This window comes from Scyliorhinus torazame, chromosome 6 (genome assembly GCF_047496885.1).
Source record: "Scyliorhinus torazame isolate Kashiwa2021f chromosome 6, sScyTor2.1, whole genome shotgun sequence".
Lineage (NCBI taxonomy): Eukaryota > Metazoa > Chordata > Chondrichthyes > Carcharhiniformes > Scyliorhinidae > Scyliorhinus > Scyliorhinus torazame.
In genome coordinates, this window is record NC_092712.1 from 154,575,743 (window position 1) to 154,594,212 (window position 18,470).

The 18,470-nt window shown below is 55.3% G+C and overlaps 1 protein-coding gene across 1 annotated transcript in view; it reads left to right on the forward strand.

Moving 5' to 3' along the window:
* Positions 1 to 16,249, forward strand: part of atpsckmt (fATP synthase c subunit lysine N-methyltransferase) — a 28,307-nt gene extending 12,058 nt beyond the window's left edge. The window contains exons 2-4 of the mRNA XM_072508978.1: positions 13,789 to 13,926; positions 14,028 to 14,078; positions 15,780 to 16,249. Of these exons, the coding sequence (XP_072365079.1) occupies positions 13,789 to 13,926; positions 14,028 to 14,078; positions 15,780 to 15,944 (354 nt within the window). The 3' untranslated portion in view covers positions 15,945 to 16,249. The remainder of the gene's footprint in view (positions 1 to 13,788; positions 13,927 to 14,027; positions 14,079 to 15,779) is intronic.
* Positions 16,250 to 18,470: the final 2,221 nt, after the last annotated feature.

The following is an 18,470-nucleotide window of genomic DNA, read 5'->3' on the forward strand; positions in this document are numbered from 1 at the left end:
GGTGGGGAAGATGGGATGGGTGGGGGAGAGGGGTGTGGGGGGAGGGGGGGGGAAATGGGATGGGTGGGAGAGAGAGGGGGTGGGGGAGAGGGGGGGAGAATGGGATGGGTGGGAGAGAGGGGGGAAAGAATGGGATGGGTGGGAGAGTGGGAGGGGGCGAACGAATGGGATGGGTGGGAGAGTGGGGAGGGGGCGAAAGAATGGGATGGGTGGGAGAGTGGGGAGAGGGGGCGAAAGAATGGGATGGGTGGGAGAGTGGGATGGGGAATGGGTGGGAGAGTGGGGGGGGGTGAGGGGGGGGATGGTAGGAGAGTGGGGGGGGGATGGGTGGGAGAGTGGGGGGGGATGGGGGGAGAGTGGGGGGGGTGGGTGGGAGAGTGGGGGGGGGTATGGGTGGGGGGGGGATGGGTGGGAGAGTGGGGAGGGGGTGGGAGAGTGGGGAGGGGTGGGGAGAGTGGGGGGGGATGGGTGGGAGAGTGGGGGGGGGGATGGGTGGGAGAGTGGGGGGGATGGGTGGGGGGGGATGGGTGGGAGAGTGGGGGGGATGGGTGGGAGAGTGGGGGGGATGGGTGGGAGAGTGGGGGGGGATGGGTGGGAGAGTGGGGGGGATGGGTGGGGAGAGTGGGGGGATGGGTGGGAGAGTGGGGGTGGGGGGGAAGAATGGGATGGGTGGGGAGAGATGGGAGGGGATGGGTGGGAGAGTGGGGGGACAGAGGGGGGAAGAATGGGATGGGTGGGAGAGTGGGGGGGATGGGTGGGAGAGTGGGGGGGATGGGTGGGGAGAGAGGGGAGGGGTGGGTGGGAGAGAGGGGAGGGGTGGGTGGGAGAGAGGGGAGGGGTGGGTGGGAGAGAGGGGAGGGGTGGGTGGGAGGAGTGGGGAGGGGGGGGTGGGAGAGAGGGGAGGGGGGGTGGGAGGGAGGGGGGTGGGAGAGAGGGGAGGGGGTGGGAGAGAGGGGGGGGGGTGGGAGAGAGGGGAGGGGGGGTGGGAGAGAGGGGAGGTGGGGGGTGGGAGAGAGGGGAGGGGGGTGGAGAAGGGAGGGGAGGGGGGGTGGGGTGGGAGAGAGGGGGGGTGGGGGAGAGGGGGTGGGAAGAATGGGATGGGTGGGGGAGAGGGGGGTGGGGGAGGGGGGGGGGAAAATGGGATGGGTGGGAGAGAGAGGGGGTGGGGGAGAGAGGGGGGGAGAATGGGATGGGTGGGAGAGAGGGGGGAAGATGGGATGGGTGGGAGAGTGGGAGGGGGCGAAAGAATGGGATGGGTGGGAGAGTGGGGAGGGGGCGAAAGAATGGGATGGGTGGGAGAGTGGGGAGGGGGCGAAAGAATGGGATGGGTGGGAGAGTGGGGTGGGGATGGGTGGGAGAGTGGGGTGGGGAATGGGTGGGAGAGTGGGGGGGAATGGGTGGGAGAGTGGGGGGGATGGGTGGGAGAGTGGGGGGGGATGGGTGGGAGAGTGGGGGGGATGGGTGGAGAGTGGGGAGGGATGGGTGGGAGAGTGGGGGGGATGGGTGGGGGGAGTGGGGGGGGTGGGTGGGGGGGGATGGGTGGGAGAGTGGGGGTGGTGGGTGGGGGGGATGGGTGGGAGAGTGGGGGGGATGGGTGGGAGAGTGGGGGGGATGGGTGGGAGAGTGGGGGGGTTGGGTGGGAGAGTGGGGGGATGGGGGGAGAGTGGGGGGATGGGGGGTGAGTGGGGGGGGGTTGTGTGGGAGAGTGGGGGGGATGGGTGGGAGAGTGAGAGGGATGGGGGGAGAGTGCGTGGGGGGTGGGTGGGAGAGTGGGGGGATGGGTGGGAGAGTAGGGGGGGATGGGTGGGAGAGTAGGGGGGGTGGTTGGGAGAGTGGGGGGGGTGGGAGAGTGGGGGGGATGGGTGGGAGAGTGGGGGGATGGGGGGAGAGGGGTGGGGGAGAGTGGGGGGTGGGGTGGGAGAGTGGGGGTGGGTGGGAGTGTGGGGGTGGTGGGTGGGAGTGTGGGGGGGGGGGATGGGTGGGAGTGTGGGGGGGGTGGGTGGGAGAGTGGGGGGGGGGATGGGTGGGTGAGTGGGGGGGGGTGGGTGGGTGTGTGGGGGGTTGGGTGGGAGAGTTGGGGGGTTGGGTGGGAGAGTAGGGGGGGATGGTTGGGGTGAGTGGGGGGGTGGGAGAGTGGGGGGGTGGGGTGGGTGGAGTGGGGGGGATGGGTGGGAGAGTGGGGGGGATGGTTGGGGTGGGAGAGTGGGGGGGGGGAGAGTGGGGGGGGGGAGAGTGGGGGGGGATGGGGGGGGAGAGTGGGGGGGGGTATGGGGGGGGATGGGGGGGGGAGTGGGGGGGAATGGGGGAGAGTGGGGGGGAATGGGGAGTAGGGGGGAATGGGGGTTGGGTGGGAGAGTGGGGGGGATGGGGAGTGTGGGTGGGGGATTGGGAATGGGGTGGGTGGGGGGGAATGGGGGGGGGTGTGGGGGTGGATGGGTGAGGGTGGGGGGGAATGGGGGGAGGTGGGGGGGAAGGGGATTGTGTGGGGGGGAATGGGGAAGTGTGGGGGGAATGGGGGAGAGTGGGGGGATGGGGGTGTGTGTGGGGAGAGGGGGGATGGGGGAGTTGGGGAGGGAATGGGGGGGAGTGGGGGGGAATGGGGGAGTGTGGGGGGGAATGGGGGAGTGTGGGGTGGGAATGGGGGAGTGTGGGGGGGAATGGGGGGAGTGTGGGGGGGGATTGGGGGGAGTGTGGGGGGAATGGGGGAGTGTGGGGGGGAATGGGGGAAGTGTGTGGGGAATGGGGGAGAGTGTGGGGGGGGAATGGGGGTGTGTGGGGAGGGTGGATGGAGAGAGTGGGGGGAATGGGGGTGTGGGGTGGGGGGATGAGGGAGAGTGGGGAGGGAATGGGGGGAGAGTGGGGGGAATGGGAGAGTGTTGGGGGGAATGGGGGTGAGTGGGTGGGGGATTGGGGAGGTGGGGAATGGAGAGAGTGGGGGAATGGAGAGAGTGGGGGATGGAGAGAGTGGGGGATGGAGAGGAGTGGGGGAATGGGGGGAATGGGGAGAGTGGGGGAATGGAAGGAATGGGGAGAGTGGGGGAATGGGGAGAGTGGGGGAATGGGGAGAGTGGGGGGAATGTGGGGAGAGTGGGGGGGTTTGGGGGGTGTGGGGGGGGGAATGGGGGAGTGGGGAGGGAATGGGGGAGTGGGGAGGGAATGGGGTGGTGGGGGGAATGGGGATAGTGGGGGGGAGGTGGAGAGTGGGGGGGGGATGGGGGAGTGTGGGGGTGGTGTGGGGTGTGGGGGGGGATGGGGAGAGTGGGTATGGGAATGGGGGAGAGTGGGGGGGAATGGGGAATGTGTGGGGGGGAATGTGTGGGGGGGAATGGGGAAGTGTGGGGGGGAATGGGGAGAGTGGGGGGAATGGGGGGTGTGTGTGGGGTGAGGGGGTTGGGGGAGTGGGGAGGGAATGGGGGGGAGTGGGAGGGATGGGGGAGTGTGGGGGTGTGAATGGGGGTGAGTGGGGGGGTGATGGGTTGAGTGGGGGTGGGGGGAATGGGGGAGAGTGGGGGGGAATGGGGTGAGTGGGGGGGGGTTGGGGAGAGTGGGGGGGGGAATGGGGAGTGTGGGGTGGGAATGGGGTGAGTGGGGGGGGAATGGGGTGTGTGGGGGTGGGAATGGGGGGTGTGGGGGGGGGAATGGGGTGAGTGGGGGGGGGGATGGGGTGTGTTGGGGGGGATGGGGTGTGTGGGGGGGAATGGTGAGAGTGGGGGGGGAATGGGGTGAGTGGGGGGGGGATGGGGAGAGTGGGTGGGGGAATGGGTGAGAGTGGGTGGGGATGGGGTGTGTGGGGGAATGGGGAGAGTGGGGGGAATGGGGAGTGTGGGGGGAATGGGGAGAGTGGGGGGAATGTGGGAGGTGGGGGAGATGGGTGAGAGTGGGGGGGAACGGGGGAGAGTGGGGGGAACGGGGGAGAGTGGGGGGGGACGGGGGAGAGTGGGGGGGGAACGGGGGAGAGTGGGTGGGGGAAGGGGGAAGAGTGGGGGGGAACGGGGGAAGAGTGGGGGGAATGGTGGGGGGTGTGGGAGAGTGGGGGGGAGGGGGAGTGTGGGGAGGAATGGGGGAGTGTTGGGGGGGAATGGTTGGGTGTGTGTGGGGGGGAATGGGGGTGTGTTGGGTGGGGGGTAATGGGGGTGTGGGGGGGATGGTGGGAGTGTGGGGGGGGATTGGGGGAGTGTGGGGGGGAAAGGGGGAGTGTGGGGGGGAAGGGGTGAGTGTGGGGGGGAAGGGGGAGTTGTTGGGGGGGATTGGGGGGTGTTGGGGGGGAATGGGGGAGTGTGGGGGGGAATGGGGGAGTGTTGGGGGGGATGGGGGTGTGTGGGGGGGATTGGGGGAGTGTGGGGGGAATGGGGGGTTGTGTGGGGGGGTTGGGGGAGTGTGGGGGGGGATGGGGGTGTGTGGGGGGGATGGGGGGAAGTGTGGGGGGTATGGGGGGAGTGTGTGGGGGGAATGGTGGAGTGTGGGTTGGGAGTGGAGGTTGGGTGAGAGTGGGGGGGAGTGTGTGGGAGGGAATGGGGGAGAGTGGGGAGGGAACGGGGGAGAGTGGGGGGGAACGGGGGAGAGTGGGGGGGAAGGGGAAGAGTGGGGGGGAATGGGGGAGTGTGGGGGGAATGGTGGGGAGGGTGGGGGAGAGTGGGGGGGTTGGGGAGTGGGGAGGGGAGTGGGGAGGGTGGGGGAGAGTGGGAGGGGATGGGGAGAGTGGGGGGGAAGTGGGCGTGTGGGGGGGTTGGGGAGAGTGGGGGGGTTGGGGGAGAGTGGGGATGGGGGGAAGTGCGGGGGATTGGGGATGAGTGCGGGGGATTGGGGAGTGAGTGCGGGGGATTGGGGAGAGTGCGGGGGATTGGGGAGAGTGCGGGGGGATTGGGCGAGAGTGCGGGGGATTGGGCGAGAGTGCGGGGGATTGGGCGAGAGTGCGGGGGATTGGGCGAGAGTGCGGGGGATTGGGCGAGAGTGCGGGGGATTGGGCGAGAGTGCGGGGGATTGGGCGAGAGTGCGGGGGATTGGGCGAGAGTGCGGGGGATTGGGCGAGAGTGCGGGGGATTGGGCGAGAGTGCGGGGGATTGGGCGAGAGTGCGGGGGATTGGGCGAGAGTGCGGGGGATTGGGCGAGAGTGCGGGGGATTGGGCGAGAGTGCGGGGGATTGGGCGAGAGTGCGGGGGATTGGGCGAGAGTGCGGGGGATTGGGCGAGAGTGCGGGGGATTGGGCGAGAGTGCGGGGGATTGGGCGAGAGTGCGGGGGATTGGGCGAGAGTGCGGGGGATTGGCGAGAGTGCGGGGGGATTGGGCGAGAGTGCGGGGGATTGGGCGAGAGTGCGGGGGATTGGGCGAGAGTGCGGGGGATTGGGCGAGAGTGCGGGGGATTGGGCGAGAGTGCGGGGGATTGGGCGAGAGTGCGGGGGATTGGGCGAGAGTGCGGGGGATTGGGCGAGAGTGCGGGGGATTGGGCGAGAGTGCGGGGGATTGGGCGAGAGTGCGGGGGATTGGGCGAGAGTGCGGGGGATTGGGCGAGAGTGCGGGGGATTGGGCGAGAGTGCGGGGGATTGGGCGAGAGTGCGGGGGATTGGGCGAGAGTGCGGGGGATTGGGCGAGAGTGCGGGGGATTGGGCGAGAGTGCGGGGGATTGGGCGAGAGTGCGGGGGATTGGGCGAGAGTGCGGGGGATTGGGCGAGAGTGCGGGGGATTGGGCGAGAGTGCGGGGGATTGGGCGAGAGTGCGGGGGATTGGGCGAGAGTGCGGGGGATTGGGCGAGAGTGCGGGGGATTGGGCGAGAGTGCGGGGATTGGGCGAGAGTGCGGGGGATTGGGCGAGAGTGCGGGGGATTGGGCGAGAGTGCGGGGGATTGGGCGAGAGTGCGGGGGATTGGGCGAGAGTGCGGGGGATTGGGCGAGAGTGCGGGGGATTGGGCGAGAGTGCGGGGGATTGGGCGAGAGTGCGGGGGATTGGGCGAGAGTGCGGGGGATTGGGCGAGAGTGCGGGGGGGTTTTGGGGAGAGGGGGGAGAGGGGGAGGGATAGTGGGTGGATGGGGAGACGGGGGGGATTTGGCGAGAGTGCTGGGGATTGGGCGAGAGTGGGGGGGAATGCGGGAGAGGGGGGGAATGGGGAGAGTGGGGAGGGAATGGGGGAGAGTGGAGAGGGAATGGGGAGAGTGGGGAAGGAATGGGGAGAGTGCGGGGAACGGGGGAGAGTGGGGGGGAACGGGGGAGAGTGGGGGGGAACGGGGGAGAGTGGGGGGGAACGGGGGAGAGTGGGGGGGGAACGGGGGAGAGTGGGGGGGGGAACGGGGAAGAGTGGGGGGGGAACGGGGGAAGAGTGGGGGAGTGGGGAGGGTGGGGGAGAGTGGGGAGGGTGGGGGAGGGTGGGGGAGAGTGGGGAGGGTGGGGGAGAGAGTGGGGGAGAGGGGGAGAGGGGGAGGGACGTGGGAGAGGGGGTGATGGGGGAGAGGGGGTGATGGGGAGAGTGGGGGGGATGGGGGATAGTGGGGGGATGGGGAGACGGGGGGGATTGGGCGAGAGTGCGGGGGATTGGGCGAGAGTGGGGGGGAATGCGGGAGAGGGGGGGAAAGGGGAGAGTGGGGAGGGAATGGGGGAGAGTGGGGAGGGAATGGGGAGAGTGGGGAGGGAATGGGAGAGTGGGGGGGAACGGGGAGAGTGGGGGGGAACGGGGGAGAGTGGGGGGTAACGGGGGGAGAGTGGGGGGGAACGGGGGAGAGTGGGGGGGAACGGGGGAGAGTGGGGGGGAACGGGGAAGAGTGGGGGGGGAACGGGGGAAGAGTGGGGGAGAGTGGGGAGGGTGGGGGAGAGTGGGAGGGGATGGGGAGAGTGGGGGGGAATGGGGGGGATGGGGGAGAGTGGGGGGATTGGGGGGGAGAGTGGAGGGGGGTGGGGGGGATGGGGGAGAGTGGGGGGGATGGGGAGAGTGGGGGGGATGGGGAGAGTGGAGGGGATGGGGAGAGTGGAGGGGATGGGGAGAGTGGGGGGATGGGGAGAGTGGGGGGATGGGGCGAGTGGGAGGGATTGGGGGAGAGGGGGTTGGGTGGGGGAGAGTGGGGTGGGTGGGGGAGAGTGGGGGGGATGGGGGAGAGTGGGGGGGGGGTGGGGGAGAGTGGGGGGGATGGGGGAGAGTGGGGGTGGGGGTGGGGGAGAGGGGGGGGGAGAGTGGGGGTGATTGGGGGAAAGTGGGGGGGATGGAGGAGAGTAGGGGGGATTGGTGGAGAGTGCGGGGGATTGGGCGAGAGTGCGGGGGATTGGGCGAGAGTGCGGGGGATTGGGCGAGAGTGCGGGGGATTGGGCGAGAGTGCGGGGGATTGGGCGAGAGTGCGGGGGATTGGGCGAGAGTGCGGGGGATTGGGCGAGAGTGCGGGGGATTGGGCGAGAGTGCGGGGGATTGGGCGAGAGTGCGGGGGATTGGGCGAGAGTGCGGGGGATTGGGCGAGAGTGCGGGGGATTGGGCGAGAGTGCGGGGGATTGGGCGAGAGTGCGGGGGATTGGGCGAGAGTGCGGGGGATTGGGCGAGAGTGCGGGGGATTGGGCGAGAGTGCGGGGGATTGGGCGAGAGTGCGGGGGATTGGGCGAGAGTGCGGGGGATTGGGCGAGAGTGCGGGGGATTGGGCGAGAGTGCGGGGGATTGGGCGAGAGTGCGGGGGATTGGGCGAGAGTGCGGGGGATTGGGCGAGAGTGCGGGGGATTGGGCGAGAGTGCGGGGGATTGGGCGAGAGTGCGGGGGATTGGGCGAGAGTGCGGGGGATTGGGCGAGAGTGCGGGGGATTGGGCGAGAGTGCGGGGGATTGGGCGAGAGTGCGGGGGATTGGGCGAGAGTGCGGGGGATTGGGCGAGAGTGCGGGGGATTGGGCGAGAGTGCGGGGGATTGGGCGAGAGTGCGGGGGATTGGGCGAGAGTGCGGGGGATTGGGCGAGAGTGCGGGGGATTGGGCGAGAGTGCGGGGGATTGGGCGAGAGTGCGGGGGATTGGGCGAGAGTGCGGGGGATTGGGCGAGAGTGCGGGGGATTGGGCGAGAGTGCGGGGGATTGGGCGAGAGTGCGGGGGATTGGGCGAGAGTGCGGGGGATTGGGCGAGAGTGCGGGGGATTGGGCGAGAGTGCGGGGGATTGGGCGAGAGTGCGGGGGATTGGGCGAGAGTGCGGGGGATTGGGCGAGAGTGCGGGGGATTGGGCGAGAGTGCGGGGGATTGGGCGAGAGTGCGGGGGATTGGGCGAGAGTGCGGGGGATTGGGCGAGAGTGCGGGGGATTGGGCGAGAGTGCGGGGGATTGGGCGAGAGTGCGGGGGATTGGGCGAGAGTGCGGGGGATTGGGCGAGAGTGCGGGGGATTGGGCGAGAGTGCGGGGGATTGGGCGAGAGTGCGGGGGATTGGGCGAGAGTGCGGGGGATTGGGCGAGAGTGCGGGGGATTGGGCGAGAGTGCGGGGGATTGGGCGCGAGTGCGGGGGATTGGGCGCGAGTGCGGGGGATTGGGCGCGAGTGCGGGGGATTGGGCGCGAGTGCGGGGGATTGGGCGCGAGTGGGGGGGTTTGGGGGAGAGTGGGGAGGGATGGGGGAGAGGGGGTGATGGGGAGAGTGGGGGGGATGGGGAGACGGGGGGGGGATTGGGGAGACGGGGGGGGGATTGGGGAGAGTGGGGGGGATTGGGGAGAGTGAGGGGGGGGGGATTGGGGGAGAGTGGGGGGGGGATTGGGGGAGAGTGGGGGGGGGATTGGGGGAGAGTGGGGGGGGGATTGGGGGAGAGTGGGGGGGGATTGGGGGAGAGTGGGGGGGGGATTGGGGGAGAGTGGGGGGGATTGGGGGAGAGTGGGGGAGAGTGGGGGGGATTGGGGGAGAGTGGGGGGGATTGGGGAGAGTGGGGGGGGTGGGGAGAGTGGGGGGGGTGGGTGAGAGTTGAGGGGGTTAGGGGAGAGTGGGGGGGGAGAGTGGGGGGAGATGGGGGAGATGGGGGAGAGTGGGGGGGGTTATATATTGTGAATAGCAGGGGCCCTAGCACCAATCCTTGCAGTACCCCACTAGTCACTGCCTACCAATTTGAAAAAGACCATTAATTCCTACTCTTTGTTTCCTGTTGGCCAGCCAGCTTTCTATCCATTTCAGTACACTTTCGCTAATCCCATGCGCTTTAATTCTATACGCTAATCTCCTATCCGGGACTTTGTCAAAAGCCTTCTGAAGGTCCAAATATACCACATCCTCTGGCTCCCCCTTGTCAACTCAACTAGTTACATCCTCGAAGAGTTCCAGTAGATTTGCCAAGCATGATTTCCCCTTCATAAATCCATGCTGACTCTGTCTGATCCTGTCACTTTTTAAAGTGCTCAGCTATAAAATCTTTGTTAATGGAACCTAGAATTTTCTCCACTACCAATGTCAGGTTCATGGGTCTATAATTCCATTTTTTCCCATTGTCACAAGTAGGCTTATATCAACACTGCAATGAAGTTACTGTGAAAAGCCCCTAATCGCCACATTCCGGCACCTGTTTGGGTACACTGAGGGAGAATTCAGAATGTCCAATCCACCTAACAGCATGTCTTTCGGGACTTGTGGGAAGAAACCAGAGCACCCGGAGGAAACCCACGCAGCATGGTAGCACAATGGTTAGCACTATGGCTTCACAGCGCCAGGGTCCCAGGTTCGATTCCCGGCTTGGGTCACTGTCTGTGCAGACTCTGCATGTTTTCCCCGTGTCATAGAACATACTGTGCAGAAGGAGGCCATTCGGCCCATCGAGTCTGCACCGATCCACTTAAGCCCTCACTTCCACTCTATCCCTATAACCCAATAATCCCTCCTAACCTTTTTGGTCACAAAGGGAAATTTATCATGGCCAATCCACCTAACCTGCACATCTTTGGACTGTGGGAGGAAACCGGAGCACCCGGAGGAAACCCACGCAGACACTGAGAACGTGCAGACTCCACATAGACAGTGACTCAGCGGGGAATCGAACCTGGGACCCTGGCGCTGTGAAGCCACAGTACTATCCACTTATGCTACCATGCTGCATGGGTTTACTCCGGGTGCTCTGGTTTCTTCCCACAGTCCAAAGATGTGCAGGTTAGGTGGATTGGCCATGATAAATTGCCCTTAATGTCCAAAATTGCGCTTAGTGTTGGGTGGGGTTACTGGGTTATGGGGATAGGGGGAGGTGTTGACCTTGGGTAGGGTGCTCTTTCCAAGAGCTGGTGCAGACTCGATGGGCCGAATGGCCTCCTTCTGCACTGTAAATTCTATGTACCCAAACATGTGCCGGAATGTGGCGACTAGGGGCTTTTTACAGTAACTTCATTGCAGTGTTGATATAAGCCTATGTGTGACAATAATGATTATTATTTTAAAAATGCATCCACTATTTGTAGAGCTACTTCCTTAAATACTCTGGGTTGTAGATTATCAGGCCCTGGGGTTTCCCAGTATTCAATCCCATCAATTTCCCCAAATGCCATTTCTCTACTAATATTGATCACCTCCAGTTCCTCCTTAAGGCTGCTAAAATGGGCTGATCAGTGGCAAATGGAATTCAATCTGGATAAGTGTGAGGTGATGCACTTGGGCAGGACAAACAAAGCAAAGGAATACATGATAAATGGCTGGACCCTGGGAAGCACTGAGGATTAGAGGTACCTTGGTGGGCATGTACTCTGGTTATTTAAGGTAGCACGGCAGGTAGATACAGTGGTTAAGAAGGCAGATGGTATACTTGCCTTTATTAGTGGAGGCATGGAGTTTAAGAACAGGGAGATTATGCTGGAACTGTATATCACGGTCAGGCCAAAGCTAGAGTATTGTGTACCGTTCTGGAATCCACATTATAGGAGGGATGTGATAGCACTGGAAAGGTTGCAGAGGAGATATACCAGGATGTTGCCCTTTCTGGAGAGTTTTAGCTATGAAGAGAAATTTGATAGACTGGGTTGTTTTCCTTGGAGCATGGGAGATTGAGGGAGGACATGATTGAGATGTATAAAATTACGAGGGGCATAGATAGAATAAAGAGGAGAAACCTTTCCCCTTGATGGAGGGATCAATAGTTTCGATTTATTATCACGTGTACCAAGGTACAGTGAAAAGTAATGTTCTGCGGACCAGGGGACATAGATTTAAGGAAAGGGGCAGGAGGTTTCGAGGAGATGTGAGGAAAAACCTTTTCACCCAGAGGGTGGTAGGAGTCTGGAACTAGCTGTCTGAAAGTGTAGTGGAGGCAGAGAACCTCATAACATTTAAAACATATTTAGAAATGCACTTGCGATGCCAAGGCATACAAGGCTATAAGCCAAGGGCTTGGAAATAGGATTGGAATACTACGGTGGTTGTTTTGTTTACTGGCACAATGGGCCAAAGGGCCTTTTCTGTGCTGTAACCCTCTATGACTATAGTTCATATCATATTTCATTACTAATTATATTTTTAAAAACCAACAGTGACTAATTTCATTAGTCCATTTATCTGAGTAGAAACTTTATAGATATGTAATTCCTGCTGGTGGAATGTATAAGTAATGTTTTTCTGTGTGTTCTATGAACCTGGAATTTCCTTTATCCAATTTACTGATTTAACTATTGCTACCAATGACAATTAAGCAACCATTTTCTACAGTTCTTGTGGTATACCGAAGAATGCAAAAAATATCATAAAACTGGCATAAGTTGTGTGTAACTATTAGGGATCGGAGAAACCATATTGTGTATGCATCATCTTCCTTGATTAAATCTCTATCTTATATTGTGAAAATTAGTTTGAATCAGACATTCACATTAAGCACTGCTGCACCTTTGAGAAAAATGCCATTGTGGAAGCTTTTCTATATAATGTTCCTGATTCTAATGTTTAATAAAGCATTCAAAGGTATACAAAATACAATACAGATCATTGAGTATTTATTCTTGGAGGTGGGAGCATATGTTGTGTCTAAAGTTTGGGCTCAATTAGAACTGGCATATATGCAGAAAATGTGTGTTCTCTGGTTTTAGCGTGGGGCAGTGCTGTATTAAAGAGCTTGAATAGTTTATGGTAGAAGAAACTTGAATGTGGCACCAATAATTGTGGAAATGCCTGTGCCATGAGGTTCTGACATGAATTACTTACACGCAAGATTCCTTGTTTTTAAAAAAAACTGATGCACTTGCATGTGGCATAAGTTATTAGGAAATTCCATACCATAAAATATGGTAGAAAATGATTATGTAGCAACCAATTAAGAAGAAAATAGAGTGAGTTCAGTAATTCATGTTGGCAAACAATATCCATCGTGTGCACAGGAAGATCTTACAAGCAACAAGATGAAAAGAATGAAGAAAACAGTTGCATTTATATAATGTCTTTCATGTTCTCAGGATATCCCAAATTCCCACTACAATTGGAAGCTATCAGGAATATATGACTTTAAAATGGTGCTGAATTAATTATGTGGTCCATCTCTGCTTCAAATGAAAACACAACTTAGTCTTGATTTCTTGGGTGCAATTCCATGAGAGGTCAACTAATATTATACTTGTTTGGTAGTACAGAGCTTGAATATTGCTGAAAAGAGAGCTGTGATGCTGAAACTTTTCATCTTGCATTCATTAGGACAAAGGAAGAATGTTGAATTTCAAATGATACTTCCTCTGTGGGAATGCTGCGGCCAAAGGAGAAATCTGGGCTCCCCAAGCTCCTGGGTAATTCAAAAAAGTGCAAGGTTGGAACACCATTCCTTTTGATTGCAGAGAACTGATCCCTCTAAATGAATGTTTGTTGCATCTGTTAAAAATAAATAAGTTACGTTACAAGATTGCCTGATTAGCTTAGTTGTTAGTGGAGCTATTAATAGTTTCAGGATTGTTCAGCAAGTGTTACCCTTTTCTGAATCACATCTAACTGTAGATGTTTGGGGTTTTCCAGTGCTGATGTGATGCCAGGCATAAAGGCTGTGTGAATCCAATCCTTTCAGTTCATAATAGGAGAATACAAACCATCCTCAACCAGGCTAAAACAAAAATGTCTACTTTTAGCTGTAATTCCATAATTAGGCAGCACTTGCTGATCAATCCTGAATGTGCTAATTGCTACACTAGTAGCCAATTTAAGATTATTAGTTGAGTGTATAACGTGACTCACTGATGCTCATTAGAAGCAACATACATTCATACACAGGAATATGTTCAAACCTTGCACCTTTATTGAATTATCCGGGAGCTAGGGGGAGACAAGCTTCTGTTGCTTTCTCCATGGCCAATAAACACCTCGGCCAATCAACACACTTTTCTCCTGTAGAATTGATTTGATCATTTGAATTTTGGCATTTTTGTGTTTGTCCTGATGAGTGCAAGACAAAAAAGTTTCAACAGTGTTTCTTTTCAGCAGTAATATTGGACTATCTATTAGATTAGTTGATGCTACCCTGCCTGAAGCATTTTTTAACCAAATGTGGTTTATACCTGTAACGTCCTAGATGTTATTCAAGAGATGATTGATGGGTTTTCACTAGATTTTGGGACAGTCTTATGAAGGTTGACATCTGTTTTTCTATTAGGAATATTACTGTTCTAAAAATAAAACATTTCAACATTAATTGCATTAAAAATTATTGTTGGGAAGCTCTTGAAATTTTGGATTATCTTGTTTATCAAATCCACTATATTAGTTACTGCAATGTGGAAATTGTAGGCATAAGATTTATAATGACATTGTAGGTGTCCAACTTCTATTGTTTCCCTATCATAAATTGCAAACCCATGTTAGTTGGTCATTAGAAACCCAATCGCCTGTTTATAAGGTTTGATGGTAATATGTCCTTTTGGCTTTATAGGTAATTGCAGCAGCAAAGCAAGGGTTTCGAGCTGTGGGTTATGAGCTGAATCCTTGGTTGGTTTGGTACTCTAGGTACAGAGCATGGCGAGAAGGAGTGCACCACAATACTAGATTTTACATTTCTGACTTGTGGAAGGTACTCTCACTCTTGCATAGCTTGGTGCAGAACTATTCTAATGTATTATTCTAATTCTGTTCATTTCAATGTGGGTAATTGTTTTTGTCCTATGCTTTTAGGTCAATTTCTCAGAATATAATAATGTTGTCATATTTGGAGTTCCTCAGATGGTGAGTCTGTTAATCAATTCTAAAATACTTATTTGCAATACATAGATGAGGGTGAATTTTGCCAAACCCATTTCTGGGATGGTACCGAGCTTGGTGGGATTGTGCATTGGAGAACTGTGCGGAGAGCCACTTTCATTCACATTTTCCTGCTAGTCTCAATTATGTTCGCAACAAATTGATGTGGGTTAAAAAAAAATCATCTAATAACAGTCGGCAGCTCTCCTTTTGAAACTTGGGATAATGACAGAAAGGAAGATTTTGCAATTTTACCGAACCATTCATATCACCAGAATGTCCTATAATTCTTCACAGTAATTGAATCATCTTTGAATTGTGGTCACAATTATGTAGATTGCAGAGGAAGCAGTCTGTGTTATAATAGACTTTGGAATGCATATTGTTATTCACCCTGCCACTTGGATTGTATTATTCCTTTATAAAAAAATTTAGAGAGCCCAATTATTTTTTTCCAATTAAGGAGTAATTTAGCATGGCCAATCCATCTAACCTGCACATCTTTGGGTTGTGGGGGCGAAACTCGCGCAAATACGAGCAGAATGTATAAACTCCACACGGAGTGACCCAGAGCCGGGATCGAACCTGGGACCTCGGCACCGTGAGACAGCAGTGCTAACCATTGCACCACCGTGCTTGCCACTTGAAATGAAATGAAATGAAAATCGCTTATTGTCACAAGTAGGTTTCAAATGAAGTTACTGTGAAAAGCCCCTAGTCGCCACATTCCAGCGAATGTTCAGGGAGGCTGGTACGGGAATTGAACCGTGCTGCTGGCCTGCCTTGATCTGCTTTCAAAGCCAGAGATTTTAGCCGTGTGCTAAACCAGCTAAACTTGCTAAACTTGGATTGTGTATAGAAACAATGAAGTGTTGGGAATTAAAAAAAAAATTGCAGCAAGGGTTACGTTAACCCTTGGCCATTCTGCAGTAGTACCCGTGATCAGGATGCTTGTCCTGAAAGCTGCAGCTCACAGTTGAGGGTGGCTTGTATGCTGCTGTGCTTTTAGTTTTATTTATTTTCTTTCTTCCTGTCAGATAGCCTAGCCTGCACTTGACATCTGCTGATGGTTTGGCTGCCACCAGGAGCTCACAATATAGCAGCATAATACTGAACCGTACTACTCGATGCTATGTACGTTTATACTGTATGTGACTCACTTAAAGTAAATTAAGAATAGAATGGTGTATATGAGGTTCAGGCTTCATTTAATTTTAGTCAATTTCTATTATTTCTTGTCTCCAAGATTAGTTGGAAACCTGTTTATTTTTATTTGACTTCTATCCCACAATTCCATCCCTTACTCCCTAAGCCATGTTTCAGTGAAGTGTGTGTGTATGAGGAGGTAAAACAAAGAGAAGGAATCTTGTTTTCAATTAGCTTCAGGATTTAGCTAATATGGAAATCCTGATCTTGGACTAATCATCATTGAGTGTTTTAAAAAAAATGTATATGGATTAATATGTGGAGGGGGGGACCCTAAGAATTACTAAGAAATTTACATTAAAAACATATCTCCTATCATAAAGCAGGTTTTAGAAAATATACTTTTGTGATTGTTAGATATGAAATGTGAGTCCATTTTTTTGTTTTGACAGAGCTTTGAATGAAGGGAATTTTTCTTTAATTTAGGAACAGTATCCAGTTTATATCGGAATATTCTGACTGCATTTTCTGCTGTTCCAGATGCAGTCCTTGGAGGGTAAACTTGAGAGTGAGCTGAAGGGCAATGCCAGAGTTGTAGCCTGCCGCTTTCCATTTCCCAGCTGGATTGCTGTTCATGAATCTGGAAAGGGAATCGATACCGCCTGGTTGTATGATGCAAAGTCATTTAAAACCGCAGCAAAATAAGTCGCTGATTGAAACCATGGAAAGGATAAGGCAGGCAAAACTTTCAAATAGCTGCAGAGTGGCTACAAGTTTGTCTTTGAGAAATAAATAGTGGAACAACTGTGATAGGGGTGACCTAATCAGTTTGGAGTTGCAGCATTGTTTTTACCAATCACTTTTTTACAGGACAAGTAATGCAAATACTGAACTTCTGTGCAGCTGAACAAATGTTTCTAGTTTATTACATACAGTTAACAGAAATGCAATTTTAAATTAACTGTCCAGATGTGATATTCAATACAATATAATAAATGTTACTAATTAAACCTTTATGTCTGTTTTATTGTGATGTTAAAGTGTACTCTCAGAACTATCAGTGACTCTCCCTGGGATCATATAGTAGTTAGTGTAATGTGTGATGTGGCATTTAGCCATAAAGGTGAGGAAAGGGGAGCACGGTGGCGCAGTGGGTATCACTGCACCTTCACGGCGCTGAGGTCCCAGGTTCGATCCCTGCTCTGGGTCACTGTCCGTGTGGAGTTTGCACATTCTCCCCGTGTTTGCGTGGATTTAAAAAAAAAATGAAAATCGCTTATTGTCACAAGTAGGCTTCAAATGAAGTTACTGTGAAAAGAACAAACCAAGAATAAAGAACAAAGAACAAAGAAATGTACAGCACAGGAACAGGCCCTTCGGCCCTCAAAGCTCGCGCCGACCATGCTGCCCGACTAAACTACAATCTTCTACACTTCCTGGGTCCGTATCCCTCTATTCCCATCCTATTCATGTATTTGTCAAGATGCCCCTTAAATGTCACTATCGTCCCTGCTTCCACCACCTCCTCCGGTAGCGAGTTCCAGGCACCCACTATCCTCTGCGTAAAAAAACTTGCCTCGTACATCTACTCTAAACCTTGCCCCTCTCACCTTAAACCTATGCCCCCTAGTAATTGACCCCTCTACCCTGGGGAAAAGCCTCTGACTATCCACTCTGTCTATGCCCCTCATAATTTTGTATACCTCTATCAGGTCTCCCCTCAACCTTCTTCGTTCCAGTGAGAACAAACCGAGTTTATTCAACCGCTCCTCATAGCTAATGCCCTCCATACCAGGCAACATTCTGGTAAATCTCCTCTGCACACTCTCTAAAGCCCCCACATCCTTCTGGTAGTGTGGCGACCAGAATTGAACACTATACTCCAAGTGTGGCCTAACTAAGGTTCTATATAGCTGCAACATGACTTGCCAATTCTTATACTCAATGCCCCGGCCAATGAAGGCAAGCATGCCGTATGCCTTCTTGACTACCTTCTCCACCTGTGTTGCCCCTTTCAATGACCTGTGGGCCTGTACTCCTAGATCTCTTTGACTTTCAATACTCTTGAGGGTTCTACCATTGACTGTATATTCCCTACCTGCATTAGACCTTCCAAAATGCATTACCTCACGTTTGTCCGGATTAAACTCCATCTGCCATCTCTCCGCCCAAGTCTCCAAACAATCTAAATCCTGCTGTATCCTGCGACAGTCCTCATCGCTATCCGCAATTCCACCAACCTTTGTGTCGTCTGCAAACTTACTAATCAGACCAGTTACATTTTCCTCCAAATCATTTATATATACTACAAAGAGCAAAGGTCCCAGCACTGATCCCTGTGAAACACCACTGGTCACAGCCCTCCAATTAGAAAAGCATCCTTCCATTGCTACTCTCTGCCTTCTATGGCCTAGCCAGTTCTGTATCTACCTTGCCAGATCACCCCTGATCCCGTGTGACTTCACCTTTTGTACTAGTTTACCATGAGGGACCTTGTCAAAGGCCTTACTAAAGTCCATCTAGACAACATCCACTGCCCTACCTGCATCAATCATCTTAGTGACCTCCTCGAAAAACTCTTATCAAGTTAGTGAGACACGACCTTCCCTTCACAAAACCGTGCTGCCTCTCACTAATACGTCCATTTGCTTCCAAATGGGAGTAGATCCTGTCTCGAAGAATTCTCTCCAGTAATTTCCCTACCACTGAAGTAAGGCTCACCGGCCTGTAGTTCCCGGGATTATCCTTGCTACCCTTCTTAAACAGAGGAACAACATTGGCTATTCTCCAGTCCTCCGGGACATCCCCTGAAGACAGCGAGGATCCAACGATTTCTGTCAAGGCCTCAGCAATTTCCTCTCCAGCCTCCTTCAGTATTCTGGGGTAGATCCCATCAGGCCCTGGGGACTTATCTACCTTAATATTTTTTAAGACACCCAACACCTCGTCTTTTTGGATCTCAATGTGACCCAGGCTTTCTACACACCCTTCTCCAGACTCAACATCTACCAATTTCTTCTCTTTGGTGAATACTGATGCAAAGTATTCATTTAGTACCTCGCCCATTTCCTCTGGCTCCACACATAGATTCCCTTGCCTATCCTTCAGTGGGCCAACCCTTTCCCTGGTTACCCTCTTGCTTTTTATGTACGTGTAAAAAGCCTTGGGATTTTCCTTAACCCTATTTGCCAATGACTTTTCGTGACCCCTTCTAGCCCTCCTGACTCCTTG